General features: G+C 45.2%; 1 protein-coding gene across 1 annotated transcript; it reads left to right on the top strand.

Annotated features, from left to right (window-relative positions):
* SNCG (synuclein gamma) lies at positions 1-16,119 on the top strand. The gene is made up of 5 exons (XM_054277181.1): positions 1-336; positions 5,278-5,319; positions 6,180-6,307; positions 14,608-14,667; positions 15,746-16,119. Exons 1-5 carry the CDS (start codon positions 216-218, stop codon positions 15,773-15,775), a joined length of 381 nt encoding a protein of 126 aa, XP_054133156.1. The 5' UTR covers positions 1-215; the 3' UTR covers positions 15,776-16,119.
* Positions 16,120-19,052: the final 2,933 nt, after the last annotated feature.

Below are 19,052 nucleotides of genomic sequence, written 5' to 3'. Positions count from 1 at the left end.
GCAGCACACTTCATCAATAAGAGCCAGCGAGGCTGTGAGCTCTGCCACACTGCCTTCATCCAGCACAGGAGGAAGAGCAAAGGCAGAGCCTGCCAGAGAAGCTGAGATCTGCCGAGGGTAAGGCTGCATCTCGCAGTCCCAGCCTTGAGGTGCTTTTTGCTGCTTTTGCTCCCTCATTCAGATCATCCCAGATAATACCCTAACAAGCAACAAGAATGGATGTCTTTAAGAAAGGTTTCTCCATTGCTAAAGAAGGTGTGGTGGCTGCTGCAGAAAAGACCAAGCAGGGAGTGACAGAGGCTGCAGAGAAGACCAAAGAAGGGGTAATGTATGTAGGTAAGAGAGAACTAGTTTTGATCTACTTTTGAGCATGAAAAGCTGTGTAGATTGTCTCTGAGAAAGTCTGGGAAAATTATATTGTGGCTGAAGCTTGGGAGTGACTAGCAGGATAGTCTGGATAAGATCCTGAGCTCAGCAGAATTGCTGTGTAAACCTGGGGCACAACAGCCTCCCCATGCCTCAGTTTCCCCAGCTGTAAGTTAGACATAGAAACCATGACTCCAGGGAAGGCAGAATGATGTTAAGGAGCAGGTGCCCAGGTGAAAGGTTTGTTTGACTGTTCGGTGATTGTTTGCAGGGTGAGTCAGGCACTCTCCAGGCAAACGAGCACTGCCAGTCTCTGCCTCACCTCCACGCTGGGAGGGACTCACTGAGGAGGTCCCTGAGAGGAGCCAACAGTGTTAGTGTGAGAGGGTTGCAGGATGCATCTGTTTCCCCACAAACAAATGGGTTTGTCCTGAATCCTTCTCCTGTTCACCGACCTCTTTCGTTGCCCATGCACACATTAATCTTGCTTTGCAAGAAACGCCCAAATTCCTTCTGCCCAAAGAATAGGATCTGGAAAACAGTGTGCCTGATGTCCTGCCTAGAGACCTCTTTCACAGTTAATGGGCTGAAACTTCCCCTTTCAAGGTCACCCTTGAAACCCACTATCTCCACTTATCTAGCACATGCAATTATATGGCTGGATGGTCAGATACTCCATATAATACAAACTAAAGAGTCTTAGGTTCCCAAGACTGATTATCTCACTGCTGATTACTGCATTTCACACAACTCTTTTATTTTTGCTGGATGTGAGAGTGTTTCTTTTTGTAGGAAAGTTTACATGCAGGCTCTTCCTGCCGTCCTACTGCAACATCCACAGCTGTACTTAGCTACTATATTTAAAACTGCTCTATTGACAATAGCTGCAGATATATATTTGTATGTTACAAATAAAATACAAAATTTGTATGTAGCAGGTCTGATCATGTTTTTATCTTGAATTCTTAAATACTTAATTATTGACATGCTGGAAATGAATGGATGTAACAGTTCACACTTCAATTTGAAGCTGACCCACAAGAAAAAAAGGTAAGCAGCATTCCTGTAAACAACAAAAGTAACTACAGCAAGTGAAACACCAGTCTAAGAAATATCACATGTGGGTGTCACATTGTGGCACCTGCTTCCAGATCTGAGCTGTGCTGGGGTTATTCAGAGTTTTTATACATAATTTCTCACATCTCTTTTCAGTCACGTTGTACAGCTCCATACTGTGACCTGGTTTTTGTTGTTGAGCCAAGAGGTCTCTTTAGGAGATTGTAATCTTTTCAATAAAGTTTTCTATGAGCCTGAAACTAAAATCCTTGAAACCTTAATCTCTGAATGAGCTCAAATAAGGATCAAGGTGAGGATTAAGTGCTTTCTCCTTTTATTGGTTTGGTTTGTTGGTATACTGCTGGTTCCTGCCCTGTCACGCACCAGTCAGAGCTTTGCCTTGGTCTGATTCAGTTCCTGTTGGGAAGCTCAACCCTTTAGGGAAAATTCAGTCTTTCACAGGCAGGAAAAATAAAGACCAGATGCTAATTAGCTCAGAAAATGGGGGTTTTGTTTTAATAGCCAGAGAAGGTGGAGGTGTGGTATATTGGTTAAAACTGGAGTGATTAGTCTATTGTTCACGCTGCCTTTTGTCACTCTGTGCCCATGAACAGTAAATCAGAGACCTGAACTGTTCCTTCCTTGCTTCTTCCCTTGCAGAGCCCTATCCCAGCAGCTTCATCTAGAGCATTAGGTGATGACACTTGAATTTTTGGATGCTAGGAGAGAATAATACTGTATTGAACCTCAAGGGTCTTTTGAGAACTTCAGGAAAGAGAACAAAATCCCCAGGGCCTAGGATGGATGAAGTGGATCCCTGACTTTTACTCAGGTTTGTGTTAACTCATTGCTGATTCTCTGAGGAGGATTCCAAATGTCTGGGCACAACCACCACGTCTGGTGAGTCACTTGCTGCTGTTGAGGAGAAGAAAATAATAAAATGCTCACTCAGAGGCATCTGTCTGGAGTGAACAGCGCCACTGGGACACTGTGGCCACCTCGTCCCCCCTCTGATCCATCCAGGTTCAGCTCCCACAGCCCATGCCAGGCTGATGCCTGCCTCCTTTGCTAAGCCTGCAATGCGGTGCCCCTGCCCTTGCTGAACCCATGGGGTAGAGAAAAGAGTGCAGGAAAGGAGAGGGAGGAATCCCGTATCATGGGTCGCCTCTGTGCTTGGTGAAATCACCATCTGCTCTCCAAATTCCAACAGCCTCTGAGTGTGCCAAGGTGTCAGGAGATCCCTGCATGGTTAGTGTGGACCCAGCAGATGGTTCAGTGGGCTCTGTTTTTTAATTTGGTTTGAATGGGGGTGTAAGTGATGCTGAAGTTAACTAATGAATTTAATGCAAAGTTGCACCAGAGTATTGAGTCATTAGCACTGTTTCATGCTGTAGGTCAGGAAGCCTCAGCAAAAAATGCACTTGTAATTTTCCAGAAGGATTTTCAACTGTGTGTGTTGCAGAAAGCCTCAACACACCAAGCTATGTTTAAACTGAGTGATTCCTGCAGGATTTCATGCACATCAAAATATCTCTCTCTGCTCTAGACCTTCTCCCAGGGCAAAGCACCCCACCACCTCGGTCACACCCTGGCGGTCCCAAAGCACTTGCAGATGACTCACAGCACTCAGAAGAGGCAGGATGCATGAACTTTAAATTCTGGGTACACAAGCTGCAGGCAAGGACTAATGAGTGAAATGAGATTGAGCATCAGGTGATTGCTTTCTGATTCAACAGATGCGGGCTGCTGGCAGGAGCGCTCGGAAGGTCGGTCGGGTTTCATGCGGTGCATAATGGACGGGAGCCTGAGTCATCGGGCGTGGCTGGGCCGGGAGGATGAGGCGAGCTCTCCCCAGGCTGCGGCAGCGACTCTTCCCAATGACATTGCTTCTGTCATGAAATGGATTCAGATGTTTTCCTTCTAGCTGCATCCCTCCTTTCTGGAATTAATTTCCATCCACAAATATAGCACCTGCTCACTCCTCCTCCCCGTAAAGAATTGAGCCCAGATAGTCACCTTAAAAGTCTGGCAAAAAACATACAAAACTGCAGCTCTTGTCTCACTAAGTGTGTTTACTGCAAAACTGCAAAGGCATGAAAGGCTGGTACAGCAAATCATGTACTGTGCTTACTATCAGCTGCTGTTTGACCAAAAACCAGCAAAGGGCTAATCTTGAGGATCTGAATCTGGTATGAGACAGCCGTGTATGTCAAACCAATATTGTGGCAAATCTCTTCTTGGAATGCTGCTGGGAGGGAAAATGAAGCAGGATGGTGTCTGAATTGAACCTTGTGTGTTTGCCCATTCAGGGGCTCACATTCATGGCTTGAGACTTGCACCTGCTGTGCTCAGGGCTGTGCTTCTGCACGTTTGTGTATCGTGGGCACCATCATTAAATCCAGTTCACAGCAGTGCACGTGTCATGTGCATCACTAGGAACTCAGCTTACAGCAGTAACAAATTAAAGGTACAAAGATTTCATTTCTTGACTTTTTAGACCATTTGGGAGGGTGGAATGAAATGTTGAGGGCATATTGTAGTAGAACAGTTTTGTTCTGCCCCAGGCAGGCGTTGCAACCACCAAAATAAATCAACAATTGAGAATTACATTCAATAATGTATAACATGTATCAGGCAAAACAGCACTGAGCTGGGCTGTTGTTATCAGGGCACTGCACCTGTTTTCCTTCTCAGGCTGTTGTTAGTGAAAATGAGCTGTGGTTTGTAACTGGTTTCTCGCACCCCACCTGTGGATGCTCCATTATCATGGAGTCAAAAATCTGCCTGGTTGTTGTCCATTTTTATCATTTTGATAGTTGGCCATAGAAATCCTTCTGTTCTATCAGTATGGGAAACCTGAAGAGAAGCTGTGTATAGGTGCAATGATTTGCAATATACAGTAAAGTGGGACCAGTGGAATATTTTGGCTTGTGTTTATTTAACTTCCAGGAGAGATAAATTTGATTCCTTATTTTTTTAATGTGTAAAGCACCTAATTACCATGGGGGCTGCCCATGTGCCATATGATTTAACTTATCTGCAGCAATATCAAGTACAAAGGATATATAGCTTGTCACTTCAAGCATGGAGGAAAATCACAGAGATTAATTATTCCTCAGGGCTATTTGTGTTGCAAACTGAATGCCTTCACATCCTGTTAGCTTTTCTGCATTAAGAACAGTGAGATAAATTACAATGTAAGCACACATATGGTGTATTTTCATAATTTGAGATAAAACCATCTGTTTTCTGTGCATTGCTGGGAGCAGGCACTTGCAGCCTAGGCTGAGGCACCAAACTGGGAATCCAGTAAGTAGGTATGTAGGAGGTAGGTGGTGGTTCTGTAAATTCAGTTTCAGGTTACTCCAGAGTCTTTATTAGTGGTATAGAATGAGACTTTAAATGACCAGTACAGCCAAGTATCCTGCTGAAAGGCAGGGGAGAGTCAGGGATGTGTCTCCTTGTCCTGCAAGAGTGAGGTAGGTGAGATGTTGCCAGGCGATTTTATTTACAGTCATTTTTACAAGTAACTTAAAGTTGATTTACCACTACTCAACTGCTCATTTTGGAAATATTGCAGGAACAATTTTTTATAATCAAGATTTTTCAGGTCTAAGCATTTCCAGAGAATTTGCTGTTGAAGCTCTCCAACTCTCAACACAAAGATACTCATTGGCTTTACTGAGGAGGGAAGCTGGTCTCTTTTCTGACTCTACAAATGGTTTGTGTCTGAGCAGGAGGTACCAGCAGGACCTTGTCTCCTCACTGCACTTCCTGAGAGCAGGAAACCATCTGTGTCCAGAAGTCAGGGTGTCCTTTCCAGGCAGCACTGATGGATTGTGTTTCCTTTCACAGGCACCAAGACCAAGGAGGGTGTAGTGCAAAGTGTGACCTCAGGTAAGAGCACAGCCCGAGAGGGATGTGGAAGTCTGTGGTGGTTGTTGGAGCTCTTGGGAAGGCAGTCCCCCCTGCCAAGGGGGAGGTCTCTGTGGGACACCACTGATCTGCCTGACCTTCCCACTGATGAGTAGAGGCTGCTTGCCAGGAGTGATGGTTCAGGGTCTGGCATTTGCAGTGGACACAGGTCAGAGAAAATATTTAATCAGTAGAGTAGGTCAGAAAAAAATCTAACACAGGTTACTTGGCAGACTGGGATGGTTCACAGCTATTTAGACATTTCACAATGTCAGGTGCACAGCCCAGCACACTGAGAGGATTTACTTGCATCAAAACTGTGGTCTTTGGGAGGGTCCTGTCTGGCAGTTGCAGAGTCAGGGACATAAAGGTCCCTTCTAGGGTAACCCCAGCTCCAAGGAGGAGCAGCCATGTGGACTGTCCTGAAGGAAGATGAATGGATCCTTTGCCTGGAGAATTTCGTAACTATTGCTGTTTTCTGCCACGGGGTATTAAATCAAACAGAAAGTAACCTGGAAGAGGTCATGCACAGTCTGCAATGCAAAATACCTTATTTACACTGTTGTCTCTTAGTATCTGGCAGTGAAATTTTCATTCTCTGGTTGCCCACAAAGACTGACAGGCTGCAGTGCTGCTCTCTAAGCAGCATTTTGTGCCAGACAAAAATCCTCACATACACAATCTAAATTCAGACGTGATCTCATCTAAAAAACCCAAACAAGGACTGCACCAGGGCTAATTTCTTCTTTTACTTCAATGCAATCATTTGTCATGCCAGGGAATTTGGCAGCCTTCTGGCAGTGTCTAGTTTGCTGACTTTTCTGCTTTTGTTGAAACTGCAGTTGCTGAGAAGACCAAAGAGCAGGCCAACGTGGTGGGAGAAGCTGTAGTAGCCAGTGTGAACACAGTGGCAAACAAGACTGTAGAAGGAGCAGAGACCATCGTGGCCACTACAGGAGTTGTAAAAAAGGTGTGTTTGTTTGTTCTATGATGGGCAGGACAGAAGAGCCTTTGGATTAACCTGCAAACATTTACAGTTCATGGTTTTACTTATTTCATGAAAGGTTTTCAGCAGTATCTGCCTTTGTATAATACTTAATACTATCATATAGTGCCTAATGTAGTCACAGAATCATTTCGTTTGAAAGAGACACCTTGAGATCATCCAGTCCAACCCCCTTAGGGCCAATGAGAGAAAACTGTCCCAGTGGGTTTTGAACATCTCCATGGAAGTAGACTCCACAATATCCCTGGGCAACCTGTGCCAGTGTTTGACCACCCTCATGGGAGAAAGAGAATTTTCTTCTGTTCAGACGGACCCATTAATCACTTGGTGCCTATTTTATTGTCACTTGTCCCATCAGTGGGCGCTGCTGGCAACAGTCTGACTCTCCATTTTCTTACGGATGTAGAAAAGCATTTTCCCCAGGGGCTCGAGTAGAAATGTGTGTGGGCAGCAGTGAGCGTCTGGCCTGAGTCAGGGCTCAGGGATGTGCAGAGTGGGAAGGCACGGCAGCCTGCACTTGCCCTCACCCCTATGTGGTGCTGGCACAGGCTTGGCCTGGCCAGGGCAGCTCTGGAGGCAGAAGAGGGCAGCAGCAAGCCAGGCACAGCCTGGTTCCTGCAGAAAGCCTGACCCTGCTGCTCTGCTTCCTGCTGGTTTGACAACAACCAAGTGCTTATTGATAAAAGGCCGTGTGACCCAAATTGTGTAGGGATTAAGCCAGGTTCAGACAAGGCATCTTCTGTCCTCCAGCCTAATTTGAAACAAACGGGGCTGCTTCAAGTGAGGGGATTAAAGGGAGTCTGAAGGAGCAGAACAGTTCCTTAGATGAAGGCAGTGTTGATCATTAGAGAGGATGCTTTGGTAACAAACAGCACCCATTTGTGCAGCAGGAGGCCAATATTTGGCAGCTCTTTGGTAAGCCCTTCTCTTTCCCTTCTTCAGAGAGTGTGACCAGTGCTGTTGATGGCCACATGAGCTTTATGAGTCATAGCAAACCCAAACCCAGAATCAAAGCGAAGCCAGGCTGGCCAAAATTGTTTTAATTGTTCAGATAGTCAGCTGATTAATTTCCTGACCTGCACATAAACACATTGTGATGTGAAACAAAACTTCTACACAGCATATAAATCCTGAGAGAATAGCCTAACAAAAGAGAACAGCAGCTTCAAGTGACGCAAAATGTCCTCCTGAAAGCATGTGAACAGGGCAGATACAGGAGTTCTGCTAAGCCCTTGGGATAAATTTAATCTCTATTCCCACTGGGAACAGCAGTTAGGCTGCAGGAGTGCAAACAGTGATTCCTAATTCCATGGGGCCAGAATTTCCCTTCCTACCTTTTGACTGACCGTGGGGTGATTGACCCAGGAGAGTGAGGAATTTGCTGATGGTAGGAATCCTTGCTGCAGATAGCAAGCTATCTCCCCTCCAGCAAGGACTGAGCAGCAGCAATCCTCTTCTCCTTTCCTCCTAAGTGAGAACCCCACCTCAAAGACTGACAGCTACAGTTTACAGCTGATTTCAGAGTTTAAACCAATGCAGGTTTTCCAGAGAGCATCTGAACTGTCATTCTGATGTCTTCCATTGATGTCCAATTGCTTAGACTTAAAATGGAGATTGATTAAGAACTAAAAAATTAGGATGTGTCACATGCCAAAGGGCAGACTGAATGGAGCCAGGAAACTGCTTTGGATACAGTGCCATGCCAAACAGCAGAGGTGCTGAGGCAGCAGACTGAAAACGGGAGGAGAAAAACAAGGAAAATCACAGGACAAAAAAATTCAGGAAAAACATTTGTTTCTGTGGAAGAGGGTTCATCTGTTCTGCTGGATTAGTTCAGTTTAGGAATGCAAATCTTTTATTCATACTCACCATACTTTAGCATGTAGCTAGACACCTTTCAGATCCAGCTAGACACAGAAGATTGGGTTCCACGTGCACATCGAGGCCATCCCCACTGCTAATGGATAATTGCCATGGAGCCAAAGCTGCTCCAGAGGGAGGGCCCTGAAAGGAGTATAAGGAGTTGTGCTGGGCTCTCAGCACCAGCTGTTTTTTCTCCAGAACTGCTCCTATTACGTTACACAATTTGCTAATGGAAATTCATCCAGAGTCTGCCAATAGCAGCAGCAGGCACTGTAATGCATGAGGGAGACCCACTGGAGATACACTAAGAGTGATAATGCATAGCTTGTAAATGTTTAAACAGTGAATATTCACTGTTATAATCCTGCAGTCCTGGAATAATCACAAGCATTTCAGCCCCAGAAGTCTGAGAGAGCATCCAATCCCGAGATTTGTTTGTGCTCCATACTATCCTCCCTCTTTCTAATTGCACAGAGCGCTTGCCAACATCTTATTTGGGTTTTCAACTATCTCCAGTGTTGTTCCCTGCTATAGAAGGGCTGTTCCAGTGCCAGGGATCTGTGAATGCATGGCACTGAGCAGTGCTCGGGGTGACTTGGGGCTGGGGACTCCACTGGCCCAGAAGGCATGCCCCCAGCTGGCCATTGCCACTATTAATATCAATTACTGAGAGCTCATTGACATTTAGTCTGTGCATTTGACAGCTGGGATCAGTGGCAGGCACACATTAGGAAAGAGGGGGCTACTCTAAGGGTTTTGGGGTAAGTCTTGCTCAGGATAGCCGTGGGGTACAGGTGTATCAGATGGTGACTTTGGCCATGGGAAAGAATTTAGCCCTTTGTTGCATCACAGCAGGCACTGAAATGTGGGCACCCTGGCAGGCTGGTGTTCCTCACTGTCCTTGGGGGGAGCACTCAGAAGGAAATGGGCCTGAAGTAACCCTACACCTATGGAGGGGTGCCAAGCAGATGAGAACAACCTTGAGTTGTGCTGGCACTGCCTGACAGGGCTTTGGCACTGACCTGGTCACTGCTGAGTACAAGAAAGAATTGACTCATTTGGAGGAGTTTTTAAGTATCAGCTAAAAAATCTGTAAATTAAGAGATTATAAACCCTCTGCAATTTTTCTGACACAAAAAGGAATTAAACCAGTCAGTAATGTGTTCTGTCTGTGGCTTTGCACCCATCCTCATCCCTGGGGTGGACATTAGGAGATTCCAGTGAGATAACCACCCACTAAATATCCCTGTCTTAGAGGAGGATTAATGCTTCGTCTGTATGACACAGCAGAGAGCTTGCTGCAATGCAGACACCACGTGGCTGGAACAAGCCCGTGTACATACACACGCTCTCAAAATGTCCCTCAGGGCTTGGAACAATTTCCACAGTAACTGATGCTTCTCTACACCTTCCATCCAAATCTTCCCTTTAGATCTATTTGTCCTGTCAGTTTTTATGATTTAGTTGTCGGTTCATGACTCTGTCACTTTGAATTGGTCTGATCTGGTGTTTACTTCAGCCCATGAATTAAATGAGCATTTGTCAGTTATGTGCAACCGCTGGGCGCGTTCTCTGGCTCGCAGCGTTTCTGTGCACCTAACCTGGCGCACGTGGCCGCACCCATGCCATGGCTCATCTCTTTCATAACAATGCACATCCTGAGTGGGAAAGGCTGCTCTTCATGGCCTTAATTCCCCTCACTTACACCCTGCAATGCCTCTGATGCAGAGGCAGTCTGTCACAAAGAAGGAATTAGAAGCAGAAACGGAGTGACCTTCCTGTCCAAGTTATATTGGGCTGGGCAAGTGCCACAAGGAGAGAGCAACCAAGGGCATCTGAGAAGTCACCAAGGGCAGAGCTGCTAAGCAGGAGGAGCAGGGAAACCAACAGCCGAACCACCCAACTATTAGGTAGAATAAATAGCTGAAACTTGTTCCCCTTTGTATTCAAGCTTCCCTGTAGTTAGTTGATGCAGTGATGCATCCCAGTGGTATCCTTCCACACGTCATGGAGCACGGGGGACTGCACAAACAGCATGGATTGGGGCACTCAGCCTTATAGGCACTTTTTCTGTGCTCCCCTCTCAGTCTCATTAGTGCGTTCAGGCAGACATTTTCCCATGCAAAATAGTTGAGTTAGTGGCACTGGTGAAGCCTTAAAGCCTACAAGACCATGGATGTGCTCCGTGGCTCAAGGCTGTACCCCTGCAATCCCATAGGACACACATTAAATCTGTATCATTTGTATAAGCAGTCCCAGGAGACTCTCAGAAGAGTCTGGCTGTGAGCTGGATAAAAACAAAGCCATCACAAAAGACTGCCTGGATTTGTAGGGTAAGACAGGAATCCTGCACGCCCCTCTGTCTGTTCTGTTGGTGGATCCACTCACTTTAATCAAGGGTTGACCCTTTAGTCAGAGCTGTTGGCATCACTCTGAGCCTGAAACCTGTCCAGGACAGCTCATCCACAGGACCTGCCAGGCTGCCTGAGGCTCTCCTAGGGAGTGGCTTGGGGATGCTGCCAGGCAGCATCGTGTTTGCTCCAGCAGCCAAGGTCAGGAGCACCACAGGAGGCTGAGCCTCTCCACTTTACGCAACTGATGTCCCTTTGAGGGCCTTGAATTTGTAGCACATTACGCTGCCAGTGAACCTCTGTGGCTTCTCAGCCTTAAAATAATAATAGTAATAATAATAATAATAATGATGATGATGATGAAATCTTATTTGCCACTGAATTTGTTGAGATTTGATGAGTATATTCCAGCATCCAATATCTGGACTGCTTTCTGTGTTATATAAGGACAATAATCTTAGTAAGATTGTTTATGTCTGAATATTTGGGGAGAGCAACAAAGCTCCCACTGGCCTACAAGATAGTATAGACAAAAATATATAAGTTCTACTTCATATATGAACTCAGACAGTGGACAAGTCAGTTGCTGAAGAGCTGAAAAGGTAAATTTCATAGAACCTGTGAAAATGAGAAATCTGAGGAATTAAATTGTAATTAATTTCTTCCACTATTTCTGGGCTTTCAAAATCAGTTTTTAAAACAACTTATTAAAATATCTGAACCTAGAAGCCTACAGTACAGTCTATTTAAAATCCCTTACCATTACACAGGAATTTTTTTTTAAATGGCAGGTCTTAATTTGTTGAGTTTTTAATTAGTGATAGCTGAACATGTACCTCTGTTTCATAATCTTAGCGAAATATTGTATTTTATATATAGAGATTTCCTGTGGTGTATATATTCCACATAAAATATATTTTTAAACACACAAAATATTTAAAAACTTATGTACTGTTCTTGGAAAGAGTTCTGAGATCTTGTGTTTCATTTAACTATTATGTTCAAGTATTTCACTTTTCTTTCTTCATTAGCAAAAAAAGATTCAAGTGCCCACCCAAAACCGGAAGAAAATAGCCCATAGCAAACTAAATATTTAATTTTATTTCCATTTAAAATATTTTTTCTAAGAAAGTATTTAATTTCTGAGAGGAAATATTGGGCTCTCCCTTTAAGAGCAGGTGGAGCATTACTAATTGTTTCATGGTTTCAACATGCCTTTAGCTGAGAAAATGTTTCCCCTTTTGATGAGGAGATGAGCACTGACAGGAATGACAAAACTCTGTCTGCCCCCCAAGGAAGTTGGGTTTTCGCCCCTTGTTTCTTGCCCAGCATTGTTCTGTGAGTCAGTGCTATAGCTGGAGCTGGTGCCCAGGAATTTCTGGCTCTGTCCAAAGTGGAGACCCCTACCCCACATGGTCCTGCCCTGGATGTTGTCTTCCTGAGCAGAGCCTGAAATCCCCAGCCAGGTGACACCCAGCTGGAGAATGCAGCCCTTCCTCACCTCCTGCTCCCTGTTCGGGCAGGGTGGAAGCGCGTGAGAAAAAAGCTGTGAAGCGCCATCCCTAACACAGCCTGACACCTCTTCATCCTGCTATTGTGCTGGCTCCTCCAACACAGCCTAGAAACACCCTCCAGAAACTCAGTTGTTTCCCTTTCTAAAAATAGATGGTTGATTTTTAGCCTTCTGGAGCAGTCTTGGCAGAGAGCACAATCTGAGGGATGTGAGAAGCAGCACAACAGCTGAACAGGGATTCTCCAGTCCACCCCGTGCTCTTGGGTACAGCATCCCCAGGGTGGTCCTGAGAAAGGTGTCCCTCTCCCAGGACTCTTTCACATCTACCAGAGCCAGGCTCCCTGCCCACAGGAACAATAGGTGCTCATACCCTGTGGAAAGATGGAGTGCGCTGCACTGGTCCTTGTGTAACTGTGAGCTGTTCCCCAGTTTTCCCAACGCAGCTCAGCACTTGAGGCAGCTGCCTTTGATTGACCTTCACAATTTCACACAGCAGCTGGTAACTCCACCTGCAAAACACTGTGAAATACCTGCTGTTGCAGCTATTGACAGTGGCTTCCATTGGAAGTTTCTTTCCTTTCCACCTGATAGTCAAAAATCTGTTTTTAAATCTTCAAAATACAATTTGAGGATATTTACCTGCTTTGGCCTAATGTGCACTGTTGAGTTATAAGGTATAGAAATGCAGAGTATAATGTGAATGCAAATGTAAAGTGCTTTAAAGCTGCAGGCTGGATCCTGAGGCTGGATGAGCGTCCATAAATTCAGAGTAGAGAGCTGTTTGCTGGCAGCAGGAGAGCTGACTCATCTCAGAAACACTGTGACCAAGCGGCTCCATCAGAGCAGTGGCCTCTCCTGAGGAGCTGCAGGTCTCCCTGCAGGAGAAACTGGCTTCCATGATGTGCAGTTTGATGTCATTTGGTTACCTGGGCTTGCTTAACACAGCTCAAGTTGGTAGCAGCAAGAATCATTTCAGCCAACAATGCAATGCGAGTTAAGAGCACGTTCCTTAGGAGAAGATGGTCACACTGTGCTTCTCATCCAAGGACACCAGCAGCCCATAGTGCTCTCCATAAACAGACTGATCAGCTCTGGCCTCAGCAGGGAGATGGAGGAATGCCTGCAGCTGTGACAGACATCAGTACAGGGCTGCAGCTCATACTTTGGCTATTTTCTGCCTCCAGTGGATTGATTTTACGGTGGCTTGCATGGAGAACAGGAAGCCCATAGGTAGGACAAGCAGGTTGCAGTGCTTCCACCTCCTGGCTCCCCTTGCTGCCACACATGGATCTGAAGTTCAATTTCCAGATCAAATTTTCATGGGCTCTACCTTGTATCTATGTAACTCCATCTGTTTTTCCTTTTTACTTCACATCGCTTTTTTTCCCAAATTCAGTGCAAAAAGCAGCAGGCATGGCAGAAATGTTATCCTGCTGATGAGAACAGTTGTGACTGGACAGGAAAGTAAGGACATGTGTGAAAAGGAAAAGAGAGTACCCTAAACACATGGAGCATAAAGTTTTGTTTACAGTAGGTTTGTCAGGGACATTGATTTGCATTGCATCAGCAGCACCACCAAGCAAAGTAGTGGCCTTGTGTTTCCAAAATATTGAAATTCATAACTTTGCCTTCCATGCAAAATTGACTTTTCCTTTCCATAATATATGTGTCTCTGGTTCCCTCTATGGTGGCCCTGACTTCATATGGGGTGAGAGTCATTCAGGGGAGCTGCTGGGCATGTGTGCTCAAAGAGAACAGAGAAGCCTTGTAATTTGAGTTCTCTGGTGAAGTCAAATAAAATTACAGAGGTTCTGCTACATCTGCTTCCCCTTACTCTCACTGACTGATTCCACCCAGGTGCATTTCTGCTTTCTCTCCATCCCCTGTGCACATCCAGTATGGTCAGGATTTTGTCTTCTCTTCCCATGTGGCCAAATTGTGTTTAACATAATTACCTGGTAATGCAACCTTTTCTCTTCTTCTGTGAATAGAAAGGTAGCTGAAAGATGTAGGCAAGTAGCTAGAAGAGCCCAAAATACTTGAGTAAATTCTTGGACTCAAACAAAAAAAAAAGCTTATCCTTTGATAAGGATATTTTTTCTGTAGCATGACATTACCAACACCACAGTACTGCTGTATCTTTGATTCAATTTAGTCTGTGCAATGAGTGCTCAGGGTAAGATAATGTGGGGAAAGGCTGGGTATAGCCTTGCTATACATAAATTTATTTGTTGCTCCCAAATTTCTTCACACTGATGGAGTCAAAACTCTGGTCTCAATGACAGAAAAAGAGCTGATTTTCTGTATGAAAAAGACCCTAAACCAGGCTGTAAGACATTGAGTTGGCTTTTTCATAGATATCTGCTATAACCAGCTGCACAACAAAAATGGATTTCAGGCAGTATCTGCCATCTATTCAAGCTGCTAATTTGCCTGTGTGTGTAATGCTCACCCCCATGTCACTCAGCCTGTCTAAGGTGAGGGTGATGACTCTGCATGTGGCAGCAGGGACAAACATGTTGCTTGTGACTTGGCAGGAGGACCTGGCACCGCCGGAGCAGCCCAGGCTGGAGGGAGAGGGGGCCCCAGCAGGAGAGGTGAGTGCTGCCACATCCCCACTGCCCCGGGCCCTCTGTGCCACCCCCTGCCTCTGTCGGGCTACTGGCTTCCCCTGGCACAATGTCCCCCTTGCCACCTGGGGTTCTAGAGCTGCCAGGCAAGGAGCCCATCACTGTTCCCACTTTGCTGAGTTGTTGGACAAAAACCTCTTCTGTTCTCAATCTCGCCATTTCCTTATCTTGAGAATTTTCCATGAGTGACAGATGGACAGATTGCAAACTGCTGCCTGATTTGGGTTGATTTTGGGGTGTAAATGCACATATTAAAGTGAACGCTGTCCTATGGTTCTGGCATCACATGGAATCACTTTTTCCTGTTTGCAGCCAAGAAATTTAGATAACAAGTTTTTCTACAGATTTTCTGTATTTAAATTAGTTCATTTTCTTTTTTAACTGTTCTACCTGCAACGTTCTTCTGAAGCCCTGGTTCAAAAATTTGTCTCTGGGCCAATTTCAGCTCTTGAACAAGGATGACTTTTTGTCCAACATGGACAACAGGGGCAAATGCTTCTTGTGTGGTATTTCCTTTACGATTTCAGTGTTAAGGCCTATGTCTGACCCTTCCACCAGTACTGCATGCACCCAGACCTCACAGTTTTCAGCCTTTCTGAATCTCGGGCTGTTTTCATGGTCCCCAAAGCTCCCAAAAGTCTCATCTTGCATCCCCCACCTTCCTCCAGCCATCACCCCCCACTGCCAGTCCCAGAAATGGGCCCCACAATCCCAGTGGCTGCAGGGCTGCAGCAGGGCTGGGTCAGGGAGGAGCACACCCAGGAGCACAAAGCAGGACACTCCTGCCAGTGGAGCCTGGCCCCACATTAACTGGACTTGAATTCACACACTTGTTTTCCCCAGAGATCTGAGTTACACCAGGAGTGTGTCTGGTTTCCAGAAGGAATGGATAATTCATTTATTTTCTGCATCACCTATGGTCTTCATTGTTTTTAGCTGTTTGTGGGGTTTTGTATGGTGACTGTCAGCATTGATTTTTCTCCCAAATTTATTTGCTTATGTTTTCCAAATATTTACCTATTTTCTTACTTGTCTTCTCTCACAGGGTGAAACTGGAGGTGATGCATCAAGTTAAGGAATTCTTGCTCAAAAGAGACCATTCCAAGAGCATACATGGAAGTATTAGCTGACACCACAACAGGAAAATCCCACTGCCCATAGACTAACTGCATTCAGCTCTGTAGTCTTGCACTTGCCTCATAAACCAGCCATACAATATATGTAAGCCAGACTCCTCAATTGTAAGTAACGTGCAGGTGTGTACTGGGCTGTGTGTCTTTCCCAGCCTCCCTCCTGGCCTCCCAGTTGCTTTGTATATTTTGGTTCACAAATCTGTGTCTTGCATCCATATGCACTGGCACTTGGGATCTCTAGGCATTATGGAATTTTTTTTTTAACTAATAAAAAGTGTTTGAACAAGTTTTTTGTCTTGTCAGTTTTGTTTGCACATTTTAGATGTGGATCCTTCCAGACTGATGCATTCTTCCTGTAAAAATGCAGTATTAGAATACTCAAAACTGTAAAGGCCTTAAATCATGTTGTAAGAGATGAAGAACAGTGAAAAATTGTACTGTAGGTAGGCTGGGTTTCTGTCTCTCAGGGCTGAAAAATATTTCACTTTTTAAATACTTGCCATGTTTAAGAGAGAACGTGGGGGTGATACAGGATGAAAGGAGGCTTTTTAAAGGAATGTGAGAGTGATGTTGAACTCAGTTTATTCTGTTTGCAGCAGAAAGCTCTCCTGACATCAGGATGTAACAAGCTGCCAGAAGGTAATTAAAGAAATGTGATGGGCACCAGCTGACCTGGTCAGAACTGCAGTGCAGCTGGCAGGGACAGGCAGGGTTGCTGTGAAATGTGAGAGTGTGAGGGCAGGTGCCAAAGGAGAATCTCCTGGTGCAGCACAAACACGGAGCTGGTGTTGGTTACAGCACTCAGGCAGGTAGATCAGCTGCTGAGACCCTCCACATTCACCAGGGGAGAGAGCAGGAAAATGTGGCTGTGAACAATGGGCTAAAGTTAAAGCACATCAGTAGGTATGGATGTAAAAATGGGTTCTTTTATTTACCTGCAGGAAGAGCACCCACAAATCCAGGAGAAGCCAGTGTAAACTCTTGAGATTTAAACTGCTTCAAAATCAGACCAATAATCTTCATTAAGCTGTTAAATGATGATGACTATGGAAGGTATAACAGAAGAGACTTGCTGGGGCATGGAAGCATCTAGCAAGTGTGCTGGCAGCCTCTGTCAGGCATAACAGTATGTGTAAAGCATTGACTTGCAGAGACCACAGGATTTCCATCCCAGTGGGTCTTTGATCTCAACACAGAAAGGGAACAAAAGAGCCCTAGCAGAGGTAACAAGGACCCTCAAAGGAAGATATATCTGATATGTGCATACTCTTTTCAGATGTCCTGCAAGTATCTGCCAATTAAACAGTCACTAAAATTGAGGCCAAGGTAAGAGGACATAAAGAGTTACTCATACCCAGCAGCAGGAGGCTGGATTCTATTCTCAGTGCTCGCTAGAGAGACACAGAAAAACCTTTTGCTCAAAAGCTTTGCTTTATGGGGACACAAACAAAAGTGTTTCAAAAAAAGTGTTTTGCAAAAATTCAGAGGTGAATGCCTTCACTATGTAGGGCATGCGTGGGAGGCAGGAGCTGTAACTCAAAGAAGCAGTAAGCTGCTCCCCAAATGCCCATCTCTCAATCAGGCTGTGCCCCTGGTTCCAAGGGCTTAAACCAGGACAGAATGGTAATTACTGAGCTAAGAATGCTGTGCCACATCTCTGCCACACTGAGCTACGTGGCTGCTTGGGAGAGCAGCATGCAGCTCTCTGTGTTTCCTTCCCTGTGCAAGGGAAAGTGTTTCCCCAGTATTTACACACCTGTATATGGAACTGTGGGACTGAAAACACTGCTTGACTACTGGCCAACGTTTGGGCACCAAAAGTGTCCAAATGTTTCTTACAGATCTGCCTCTGCCCTTGCCTGCCTCTCACATGGGAGAGCGCTGCTCTGGGCCCAGGCAGGTGCAGTCCCTGCACAGGTCTGGTCTAGTTCATGGCAGTCAGAGCCCAGAGAGTGTTTATGCATCTTGCACAGGCACTCCCAAGTCTTGGAGACAGACACCAGGACATGCAGTTTCCTTCCACATGAGTACTCTGTGTCAGTGAGCAGGAACAGGGAAGTGCTGTGCCCATGCAATGGCTCAGTGAGCCTCTATTTCCTCCCCGTCCCTGTCTCAGACTGGCTGTCACCCAGCTGTGGGAAGCAGAAGCCAGAGGTCTGAGTCACATTTGTCAGAGGTAAGAAAGGTGAGGACTTGTTTCTTTTGAAGTAGAATGGTCTTTGATTAAAGAGACAAAATATTGTCTATTAATTATTCAACTAAACTTTGTTGTACATCTTTTTAGTTCGTTGAAAGGAAGTCTGTGCTTTCAGTGAGTATTCAGACAAGTGTAATGAGAGGTGATGGAAGGAAAGTGAAAAGTGCACTTTTCATGGAGGAGATGTATCAGAAACATCCCACAGGAGAAGGTACTTTCACTATGGAAGTGCTGGCACCCCTTGCCCCAGGTAAGTGCTGAGGGAAGCAAACACTAGCAAAATTATTTTTTGCTGACAGGTCTCGTGCAATCAAGAATTTCTTTTACTCATCTCTCCCTGTGAATTATTGAAGTGGACTTTGTACATGTGATACCACTGTCACACAAGCTGTTAACTTAATCCCACTGTGATGAGACAGCACCCAGTGCCAGGCACAGTGTGGCCACTGTCTGTCCCCAGTGAGGACTCTGAGCACTTGCACTCTGACCTCTGAGGGGATCCAACGAGCCAGGAACAGCTGCTGCCAAGTGTTGCATCAACCTCACCATACAAGTGACCAACAAAGTGCTGAAATCCATTATTTTCCCCTTGTAACAGCAAAACTTCCTTTCCATGTAAAACTGCAATGAAGCTTTATTGAGAGATTTGTTCTGATAGAGCTCACAGCCTTTATGAGCTCCCCCCAGTTATGTCCTAGCCAAGGGCTGAAGGGCATGCAGGGCCTGATTTTTCAAAGATGTTTTTCTAGGATGAAGGAGAGGAAGCAGTGGCTCTCTACAGAATATCCCAAACAGCATTCCACTAATTTAAATGCAAATCAGGTAATAATACACTTAGAATCCCACTTCATTTGAAAGTCCTATTTTTGTGTCTGCATAATGCCTGTACTAAAACTGAGTACCCAATTAAAAACTGAAGGGCTGTTTTTATAATACTGTTCTCTATAAAATCACATTCTTACCTCTTTGACACATTGAAACTCAGTTTAACTGTTTCATAAATGGATTGAAACCCTGCCAAA

This window comes from Melozone crissalis, unplaced genomic scaffold (genome assembly GCF_028551555.1).
Source record: "Melozone crissalis strain CALT ecotype California unplaced genomic scaffold, PUWL_Pcris_2 ptg000019l_1, whole genome shotgun sequence".
NCBI lineage: Eukaryota > Metazoa > Chordata > Aves > Passeriformes > Passerellidae > Melozone > Melozone crissalis.
This window is presented reverse-complemented; position numbering and strand designations above follow the sequence as displayed.